Raw genomic sequence first — 11,494 nt, forward strand, 5'->3', positions numbered from 1 at the left:
ATACTTAGAATAAGACAACCATAAGTATTCTTTATGGGCATTGTATAATATTTTATCATGTGTATATATTGTTAATCATTTTTGTTAATTGCATTTTAAATTGGGTTGCTGTATTTTTGAAAAATATGACATCCATATTTTTATGGGCATCTTTTCTCAGCCACCTCGTTAGGCATTTTGCCTGTTGTGGCGTTGTATTTGTATTAAAAACTGGTTTAAACCGTCAAAAACATATATGAATGCTTTTGGATAATGTTTTGAGCACAATAACATGATGAAAAACTTACTTTTTTTGTATACTACAATGTTTTATTTATAAACATTAATTCATTACAACAATTGAAACAAAATATTAATTACATTGGTTCCTAAAATATTTGTTTGTGGCTCGGATTTTTTTGATTTGTCAAGCCCTGCCCTATTGATGTATGAATAGTGTGGTGGTGGTTTTAACCAATCAAATTTTTCCTGTAAAAAACTAATTATAATGAAGCTTTCTACACAATTTTGTAACTGAACAGGTTGGCAAGAAAAAAAAACTTCAAAGCATTGTTTCCATTCCCATTGAAAATTTCAGACTAACAGTAATAATTCCAGTGGTTTTATCCATCTTTTTTTTGTACTGATACATGGAAATGGAGCAGAAATATTTTTTAAAAAAGTTATCAGTATTACATATAATTTATGTTGTTAGTGAACTATACGCAGGATCTGTCAGATCAAATGTGATGGTGTTGTTTGAAAGCACTGTGTTTCTGACTTAGAATAAGACTAATTTTAGTGCTTGTGAAAATATAGTAAATATTATTATAATTTGTAAGTTTTATTTTCTGAAGACTGTATTCACTGACACAGTTTAAACTACAATCACAGGTGAAAAGATTGGAGATTGACACGAATTGGTTAAATTCAGAACTTTTACCAATCTGTGTCTATCTCTAATCCTTTAACCTGCAATTGTAGTTTAAACTCTGTGAATACAGCCGTGAGTATATTTCAATCTCATATCTGTTCATTTTTTAATCATGAAAATTGCATTCAAAAAACTTGATATGTAATTTTTGAAAGCATTTCAAAATTCACGTATCCCTTCATTTCTTTTGAATGTGTCTTAATAAAAGACCAGTTTTGGGAAAATAATTAGAGAAATTTGAAAAATTACTTAGTGAATTAATTGATAGATGAATGAAGTCCTGTAAAAATCCCAATTAATACTTGCTTGGGTCAAAATGACACCACGACCTATTAAGGGTAAAAAAATGTTAATCTTTATTAGTAAATTAAAAACACTTACTCTACATATTAATTATCATCAATTAAAAAATCAACAAAGGGCAAATTGTATTTACCAGGTTTTTACCATTTTTACGATGGTATTTAAAGGTAAATACCTAGTTTTTACCATGTCCTGTTAAAAACCCAACCCCAGGAGATGAAATTGAAATGACACAAAGTTCAGTGATACAACAGTGCATATTTGAATGTTGTGCATTTATTTTTTACTTTTTGGTGACCATATCCAATTTTTACAATTTTTAAGATGTTTGGCGAACAAAAAAAATTCAGTCAGATATTGCCAATTTGGCGGCAACCTCGCTTAACGAATCTTAGCCAACATGCACACACACACTAAATTCAAATCAACAATTTCTCACCTTTGACAGTTTCTTCGGTGAGTGGAAATTGATCCAATTTCTCGATTTTTGAAGTGTCAATCTACACCAGGGAAAATAAGGCAATTATTAGTATACAAGGCTGCATAATGATTATAAATTTGTTTTATTTTCATATCCGCTATAATTATTGATTATTAAACGGAAAAATATGGTTATTTTATTACCTCGTCATACTGGTCTCGTAATTTTTCTCTTCGTTGAATATAGATGTCTCTCTTCTTTTTCTTTTCTTTGAAAATCTTCACAGATTTATTTTTATTTCTGGAAATCGAGGGACGCACGATTTTCTCCATGCCTGTTTTCGTAAACATAAAGTTTTAATGAGGTAGATAGATTTTTTCTTTACGTCACTTCTTTACGTGAAAAAGCAAATGATGAGTGGCCATATGACTCGTATATTGCTGGACATTGGGATGTAATGATTTTTTCGTAATTTTTGACGTCACGAAACTCTTTTTACAAAAATTTTGGGTTTTTTATTACTTTCGATGCAGCTTTTTTGAGTTCTTACTCTGTAAAACGACTGGTTCCAAATTCCGGAACCGTGAAATAAAGACTCATGTTCACGAGTCCTGAATAACGGATCTTAGACGTTCATACAACAGATGGCGACACTATACCACTGATTTTTACTCAACGAAAATAACCACTTTTGATACGTATAAACGGGGTTATCCATCGAGTTTCTTTGAGTAATATAAGCTCGATGGGGTTATTAGTTATCACACTTGGAAATCAGGGCACGCGTTTGTGCCACCTTATAACCACTAATTTACCTCTGTTCACAGCTGATGGCGTCACTATACTCAAAACACCCTGACGCTGTTTCTATGTTGACTATATTTAGAAACTGAGAAAGAAGGATGGCCGCGAGGGCAACAGATGACTACTTTTCAGCCAAAAAAAAACCCACTACTATAATAATTTTTCCCAACTAAAACAGAACCGCTATACTGCATAATAACTGGCTATTATGCTTAGTTACCAACCATTTTTATAAGTTAAATAAATTTTATTTTTCAAATTTATCGGTGATTATGTGTAATTACCAGCTCGTATTGGTAAGTATGATAAATCGTCAATAAATTATTTAAATTTACCGGAAAGTTAACTTCAGTCTAGGATGATGGATTCGATCAGTGATGTTGCTTAGCAATCTTATCATGTTGGGATAAATCGAAAAGCTATCCATACTTCGAATACGACGAGCATAAGTATATTCTTTATGGGCATTATATATACATTATAAAATATTATACATTTTTTTTAATTGCATTTTTAAAATTGGGTTGCTGTATTTTTGAAATATAGACATCCATATCTGTTATGGGCACCTTTTTCTCAGCCACCTCGTTGGGCATTTTGCTTGTTGTGGCGTAGTATTCAGTAGTGTATTTACAGGGGGGCTGAGCGGACTATAACCCAGGGCGGCAAATTTTGAAGTATAGAAAGAGAGGAGAGAAAAACATTTTTTTTTTACTTCACGTTTCGTAAACGTGTGGAATTGCCATGTGTCATTTTTAATTTTTATCGTAAATAATATATAATTATTAAGCCATATTGTTTGTTTTTATTTTTTGTGTTTGTTCCACACAGACTGCCGTTGAGAAGTAAGAAAATATGATTGTATAACCTTCCTATTTACAGTGTTATTCTCACCGCGTTTTCCAGCTGACCACAAAGAACAGAAAGTGAAGACAGATCTTTGAAAGTGAAGACAGAACACACTTTACAACGCAAGTTTCCTGAATACGAGGGGGAAAAATATCCTCTAATTTTAACGACGCCCGCCATATAAGAAAGAATCTTCTGAAACAAAGGTGCTTTTATTGGCGGCTCGAGCTTACCTGCCACCCGGGTGCGAAGCCTCATGTGCCACCCCTAATGGCGACCCTGTCAGGAGGCTGATAGGGCTTCAGTGAAGGAGACCTGGAGAAAAATAAACCTGATTTTTTTTCTTTTTCAGAAGAAAGCCGCACATTATTGTTTACCGGTAAAAACATGTGTGACCATACGTCCCGCTTTTGAAGTAGAATTTTTTTTTGTTCTGGTATTACTATATCATTTTTAATAATGCCAGATAACTTAATTCTTGAAAATGCTCTTAGTGAGCTTATCACTTATCCTGTAAAGATGATATCCAACGGGCTAATTTTTATTAGGAAATTTTTTCCAAAGGTGTATCTAGTACTCCAGGGGCCGGACAAGTGAAAAGCCAAATTTTTCCTTTGCTTTCATTTCACTATTGTGGAATACATTCTGAGTGAGGGCGTGGGCCCCTTAGGCTGGGATCTTTTGCGCCCCCCCCCCCAGTCAAATTTTTCACGGCCCCTTCTATAGTTAATTGATAGCATGAAAAGGCCAAAACATTATGAGAATTGCCCCGGGCTCTTGTGGGTGCCATGGGTGAGGGAGCCAAAATGCATACATGCCCCCTTTTAATAGAGTACAGGGGCGGCGCTTGGCCATGCGACCCATTGCGGCCACATCGCTCAAGAGTGATGCTAAATCCGAAATGAAAGGACGAAACAAATTTTTTGTTACGAATTGCTTGGATAAATTATGAGGGCATGACCTGCCAAGGGAAGGGGCGACAGGGCTCCAACTTAAGACCCGGAACTAAATCCTTATAACTTTTCTTTTTTCACTCTATAAATTAACTAGAAGGGCCCTATGAAAGATTCCAGCCTAGGCAGGGCCGCAACTAGATGCTTGGTCAGCCGGGGCAAGCATGCATTTTGGCGCCCCCTCATAATGTTGAAGGAGAGATTAAAAGAGTGAAATTTGCGACCCCTCTAGTACAGCACCCGGGGCACCAGACCCGACTGCATTATGAAAAGTTAGACTAAAATAGGAGGGGGCGGCAAAATTTGTATAGCCCACAGGCAACAGAAATATAAATACGGCCCTGCCGATAGTTTAAATAAAGGGTCGCAGTTATCCCAATCCGATTTTCGGGAACAAAGTCGAGCGCAGGAACTTGCCGGGAAAATTCAAAAATTGATTCGAAAAAAAATCCGCGATCTTCCGGCAACTCTTTCAACGAGACACCAGATGGATTATTGGTTTGATATGTTTGTAGCGGTTTAAATAAAATCTATCTTGGGGTAGAGTTGCGAAGGGTAAATAAAAAATTATTTTTTGACTGAAAATTTTCGTTCAAATGCGAAAAATATCTGTAGTGTTTGCAAAGAGTGAAAAGCACACACGGTTTTTTAGCACACGAACTTTTTTCCCAATACCGTAAAGCTTCAATGCCACTCTTGGTAAGATAATTAAAGTTAGAGATAATAAAAGTCTTTGTCAGGATTCGCTGTCGTCTCGGGCCAGCAATAATTTTTATGGCTTTCACTACAAAGGCAGCGGAACGAGCGTCTTCCTTTGTGAATAACCGAACAAGTAAAGGTCCCTACACACGCTCAGTTATACCTGCGCAGTTATGCCTGTACAGGCCAACCGTGCAGGCATAACTGAGTGTGTGTAGGGGCCGTCAGTTGAACTGCACAGGCGACCTGAAGGGAATGGTTTTTCGATTCGGTATAAATGTACAGTTATGCCTGCGCAGGTACTGTATAACTGACCGTGTGTATGGGCCATCAGGTATAACTGCGCAGTTATTTTTTCCCGCTTTTTTACTACCGCCCTACTTTCTTCCCTCTTCTTTTTTACTGATAATGTAATAGAACAATAATAACTGAATAACTTGTTTTGGAGAAAGATTGCATTTAATTAGAAGAAAATTTTCTAATGGTGTAATTTTCACGATATTTTCTTACAATTTCATATCGAATAAAAAAATCGAAATAAAATTTTAGAAATATTTCGACCATTGTTAAAATTTGCAATTTTGTTTCTGAAATCATTCTTTTCAATAAATTTGCCGAAATTATGCACCGAAACACACAAACTGTGTTCAGATAATGTGCTATGACTATTAATTGTTTATTGATTATTTAGAGAAGAGGAGGTTGACCAGGGTAACGTCAGTTTATTTTAGTATTCTTTCACATGTAGTCTCTTTAGAAATCAAACAGGTGTTTATACGAGTCAATTAATGTTTGCAATATCAAACGCCGGATTCCCACTCCTTTCTTGACCGAAAACAAGCAAAGCATCAACAGGACAAAAATCACTGCAATTTATTATTTTCTTTTACATGCAATTCTTAAATCTCATTGAATTTGTTTTTTGAACACATCTCGCCAGATTGCAACGAATTTCAGCTCAAACGTTGGAAGAAAAAAATTCAGATGAAATTACGCTAGTTAAAAACGTAAGAAAACAATCGAAAAATTCTGAGAAAGATACGATTGATAATATAGGCTAATTATATCATGTATATATTAGGTAATACTATTAATATACATACCATAAGTCAATTTCGAATTGACTTGAATTAATCTTAAGAGGTCACGCGAAAAATGCATTGTTTTCTTTCAAAGAAAAACACTACGTGAGTTTTACCATAAAAATTTTCCAAGTTGAAAAAATTATTTTTTTTAAATCAACGCTATCGTGGGAAGAAAATGCTATCATACGATGCTGAAGGAACATGTATCCCTTATCCGTATATTCAGAGGAGAAACGATGCTTGTTTTTGCAGATACAGTCGACGCTCTCTACAACAACCTCATGTTATAGCGATCATTCTATTACAACGAGTGGTAGGATAAGTCCCAAACGTTTTCCTAGAACTACGATGATATGTTTTACTTATATAACGACCCCACCAATGAAGCCCGACCACACCCTCAAGTCTCCCCCTCTCACTACGTCCATTCTCGACGGGACGAAGGGTCGTTATATCGGGCGTCGACTGTAATACCAAAATTTATCTTTTACCGCCTATATTGTCATAATCACTGTAGATATGGATAGCATTCTTGATAAGCATTAGGCAGTAGTGCCTTTTACTTAAGTTATGAAGATCGGTCAATATGAGAGGTTTTAGTAACATCAAAATTTTGAAGGAAAAAAATACATTATTGTACTTTATGATGTAGATTCAACACATCTTCCATTACAGCAGTATCCCTCAAAGTGTGCGTCGCGGCTCTTGGGTGTCTCCCCCGTGCCCCTCCCCACCCACATCCCGCTGCAGGGCATAGAGGCTATTTTCTTTGCCGGGCCGCCACTGTAGTGAATTTTTTAACGTGTAAAAAAAAAAGAATGATGGGAATCGTCTCGGGCTCTGAAACCAAAATCCTGATCCCAGCCTCACCTTTGGGGGGGGGGGGGAGAAATGGCTCGAATAATGGCATATTCATTACACTATTAATTGAGTCACCGAAGTCAGTAGCTTTGAGTAGGTATCTTGATCCATTCTGAGAAAATTATGCCAATCTTTTGGTGCAAATCTCAATTCCTGTAATTTAACGTGCGAATATTGTTGCCTTTTTTTTAACCAATCTTTGCACCACGTTACCCGTTTTTTTCTTTTTTTTTGAGTTAATAACTTTCAGTGCCATAACCAATCCAACTACACTCAAAGCATCATCTGTGGAAATCATACTAGAAAATTCCGAACTTTATAGACTGAAAAAATCCAAAGTGATCAAAAGACCGCGAAGACAGAGATCGAAGAATGAAAATATCCCCACAGATTGCCTAGAAACGGTTCCAAAAGCTTCGCCTGCACAGGTATAACTGAATGGTGTCGATGCATCGAACCGTTCAGTTATGCCTGTACAGGTATAACTGTGCAGGCGTAACTGAACGTGTGTAGGGCCCTTTAGAATTGCTTCACGCCGGCTGTGGTTTTTGCGGTTATGTTCAACAAAGACTTTTATCTTTAATTATCTCACCAAGAGTGCCCCAGCCCACTCTCGTGGGACTGCTGCTTAAGTTGCCACCACCACCTGCTTTAGGTGTTGACTTTGCAGTGCAGTCAAACTAGTCTCGAACAGAGACACCTATTTATTCAAGGTCACGAGATAGCGCGACTATGGAAAATGGGAGGAGGGGGATGTGGTGCTGAAAAGTACAGAGGAATAAAACACGCTCTTCTCGGAAAGAATCGTTTCGCGGCAAGCAGGAAAAAACAATTTTGGCGTCCTTTTCCAAAATTCCGGGCATATTGAGGCAAAATTTGTTATTTTGGCTATTTGGCGCAGAAAAATAAGAACAAAATACACTATTGAAGCAGGATGGCGCAAGATGTTAATTTTGGCGCAGAGCAGCGCAATTGGAGCTGAGTTCCCACCCCTGACATACTCTTGTTTTGAGACTGTGCGCCAAACATACTTCTGGCACAACTCAATCAGTAATAAATTGCCCATGGCCATAGACCAGAGTTGTGCTCGGTTCTTTTTATGGGACAAGCTTTTTCCCGTGTTGGGATACATACCAACATTGAAATCAAAAAAATTCTGTCATCCATATACTGTAACCTATCAATCACATACAGAAAAAGTTTAGGTGCCAATATGCATTTTCTAGTTGCCATAGCAACATGGGATTCGTCAAGTCCTGAGTTTTTATTTCATTTGATCATTTTTGCTGCACCATGGTCATTTTATGCAAACGAGGACTAATTAGACCAGTACCTGCAGTTTATTACTAGGATCCAAACTGCAGCACTTGATGCTTTTGCCTCTTTTGCATATCTCGCCAAGAGATTAGTTCGATAACCCCTTGGTGGAGAGACTCCCTGCTGTAGCAATCTATTTCTCTGGTCATGCTGTCTCGCCACTGTTTTTATTTCACTTAGTTCTTTCACTATTATATAAATTGAGAAGTTGTTCTTAGGGTTATGTAAATACTACAATGTATGTCTGTATTTTATTACTATCCATTAATTTTGAGTTTTTTCCTCCTTGCGATTAGTGTATTTAGTTTAATAACTTGGGAGAACCTCAGCAACTAGATACTAGGTCAATCAGGGTGAGAGGACATTTTAACACCCCACAGTGCCGTCTTAACACATGGGCCCACCTGAGCATGGCCCAGGGGCTTCAAGAGAAAAAGGGGCCTCGCAAAAATGAGATCTGGTAAAAGTTTTCTAGAATTTACCAGGTAGGGGGCCTCAGAGAAACCACTTGGCTACAAAAATGGGTAAAGATGGTGCATGTGTCGGCCTGTTATATCCAATGGCTATAGGTGAGATGAACTTCAATGACATCACAAGCTTCAAGCGGAGGCCTCCTTCTACAGATGGTGTTGGGGACGGGGGTTACTCACTGTTCAGGACGCAGAGTTGTATATTGTATACGAAGGCTGGGCAAATCCCAGGTGCAAGGTTACCATGGTGATTCAATGAAAGCCAGAACTTTGCCACTGGACTTATCCCGTTGCCAAGATCTCTTCCAGTCCAGCTTCATGGCCGGAACACTTTATTTTCTGTCAAAAAAAAAAACATAACATACAAAATTTTTACAGCATATTTCCCCCGGACAATTGGGTACTGTCACGATTAACAAATATTTTGGCGATTACAGACGAGATGGGGTTGGAGAAAAGTTTCGTTGAGACGTATGAATGCACACATATTAGGACAGAGGTATATTTTAAAAGCAATTGGAGGGGGCCCATGCCATCTCATGTGTTATCTTACACTTATATTATATACACAGGATACAAAAAAAAAAGAATCTTATTGTGAAATATAAAATATCCATCGGAGCGAGTCATCTCACTTAACACCTTACTGGTGAGCAAATAGGTTTGATAACTTTTTTTCACTATGGTAACTAAAATTTTCTTTGTGTAGTTAGTTACTAAATTGCAGGATGAGAGCAGCACAAAATGTTTTGAATTCACAGCAGCATATCTGCCAACAAGAAAGAGGGTCACTATGCCCTGAAAATGAAAAGAAACATGATTTTAGACCTTTTTCTCCAGGTAGTAAAAATTGTTTCTGGCACTTTTCTTTACAATTTGTCCAGCCCTGTTGTATATACACTGAAGAGCCAAAAAAACTGGTACACCTGCCTAATATCGTGTAGGGCCCCCGCGAGCACGCAGAAGTGCCACAACACGACGTGGCATGGACTCGACTAATGTCTGAAGTAGTGCTGGAGGTAATTGACACCATGAATCCTGCAGAGCTGTCCATAAATCCGTAAGAGTAAGAGTGGGTGGAGATCTCTTCTGAACAGCACGTTGCAAGGCATCCAAGATATGTTCAATAATGTTCATGTCTGGGGATTTTGGTGGCCAGCGAAAGTGTCTAACGTCAAAAGAGTGTTCCTGGAGCCACTTTGTAGCAATTCTGGACGTGTGGGGTGTCGCAATGTCCTGCTGAAATTGTCCAAGTCCGTCGGAATGCACAATGGACATGAATGGGTGCAGGTGATCAGACAGGATGCTTACGTACCTGTCACCTGTCAGTCTTATCTAGACGTATCAGGGGTCCCATATCACGCCAACTGCACACGCCCCACACCATCACAGAGCCTCCACCAGCTTGAACAGTCCCCTGTTGACATGTACGGTCCATGGATTCATGAGGTTGTTTCCATACCCATACACGTCCATCAGCTCGAAGCAATTGGAACCGAGACTCGTCAGACCAGGCAACGTGTTTCCAGTCCAATGTCGGTGTTGTCGGGCCCAGGCAAGGTGTAAAGCTTTGTGTCATGCAGTCATCAAGGATACACGAGTGGGCCTTCGGCTCCGAAAGCCTATATCGATGATGTTTCGTTGAATGGTTCGCACGCTGACACTTGTTGATGGCCCAGCATTGAAATCTGCAGCAATTTGCGGAAGGGTTGCACGTCTGTCACGTTTAATGATTCTCGTCAGTCGTCGTTGGTCTCGTACTTGCATGATCTTTTTCTGGCAGCAGCGATGTCGTAGATTTAATTTTTTACCGGATTCCCGATATTCATGGTACACTCGTGAAATGGTCGTACGTGAAAATCCAAATTTCATCGCTACCTCGGAGATGCTATGTCCCATCTCTCGTGCGCGACTACAACACCACGTTCAAACTCACTTAAATCTCGATAACCTGCCATTGTAGCAGCAGTAACTGATCTAACAACTATGCCAGACACTTGTTGTGTTATATGGGCGTTGCCGACCGCAGCGCTGTACTCTGATTGGTTCCATATCTCTTTATTTGCATATGCATGCCTGTACCAGTTTTTTTGGCTCTTCAGTTTAATATAATTTGGCACCCCTACCAACCAAGTGCCTGGAGTATAAAATCCATTAACTTTTTCCCCCAGATTTGACTCTAAACATATACATGCTATGAAAACATATTCTGCTACCGTATCTTTTTGCTTATAATCCACAGATGAAAATTTCACTACTTGGAGAGAGAATATTATCCATCAAACTTTGTAATGTATGTTGTTGATTGCCAATGGAAACAAAAACAGTTTCGAACACACTATTTATTACAACACTAAATAAATGTTAATCACCCATTAAACAACTGATTAGTTAAAGAAAGTTTTTCTATGAACAATCGGTAATTTCAAAAATATATTTATCAGTCAGTGAAAGTTACCCAGGACCACAATCTTGATGAAGTCCAACACGTCTTTGAAACCAATCATTTAGAAGATCAATCTGAAGATGCTATGGCATGTCCAGGTAGTAAAAGCATCCGGACGGAAACCAATGAAGTCATACATGAAGGATAGAATATTTCAAAGTGCTGAGGAGGAAGCGGCATCCAATATGGAGATCGGTGGAATCATCCTGGTAGGATTAGGATCTGCGGGTTTTGGTAAGGTGATGAGATCAAGGACAACTTTGAGTGGCCTTTTCCAGTGAGTATCAGATAGCCTTTAATGGCAGCCATGAAAAACAGCAGCTGGCAAAGATGATATATAGCAAGAGAGTCGAACCAGTCAAACTACTCAGTC

The 11,494-nt window shown here is 38.3% G+C and overlaps 1 protein-coding gene across 1 annotated transcript in view; it reads right to left on the reverse strand.

Annotated features, from left to right (window-relative positions):
* LOC149089032 (putative ATP-dependent RNA helicase DDX10) overlaps positions 1 to 1,982 on the reverse strand; it is a 47,133-nt gene extending 45,151 nt beyond the window's left edge. Inside the window, exons 1-2 of the mRNA XM_089236747.1 lie at positions 1,841 to 1,982; positions 1,656 to 1,716 (exon numbers count right to left, since the gene is read on the reverse strand). Of these exons, the coding sequence (XP_089092873.1) occupies positions 1,656 to 1,716; positions 1,841 to 1,969 (190 nt within the window). The 5' untranslated portion in view covers positions 1,970 to 1,982. The remainder of the gene's footprint in view (positions 1 to 1,655; positions 1,717 to 1,840) is intronic.
* Positions 1,983 to 11,494: the final 9,512 nt, after the last annotated feature.

This window comes from Pholcus phalangioides, unplaced genomic scaffold, assembly GCF_987345545.1.
Source record: "Pholcus phalangioides strain wild (caught in Gottingen) unplaced genomic scaffold, Ppha-v1.0 ptg000002l_1, whole genome shotgun sequence".
In the NCBI taxonomy this organism is placed as follows: domain Eukaryota; kingdom Metazoa; phylum Arthropoda; class Arachnida; order Araneae; family Pholcidae; genus Pholcus; species Pholcus phalangioides.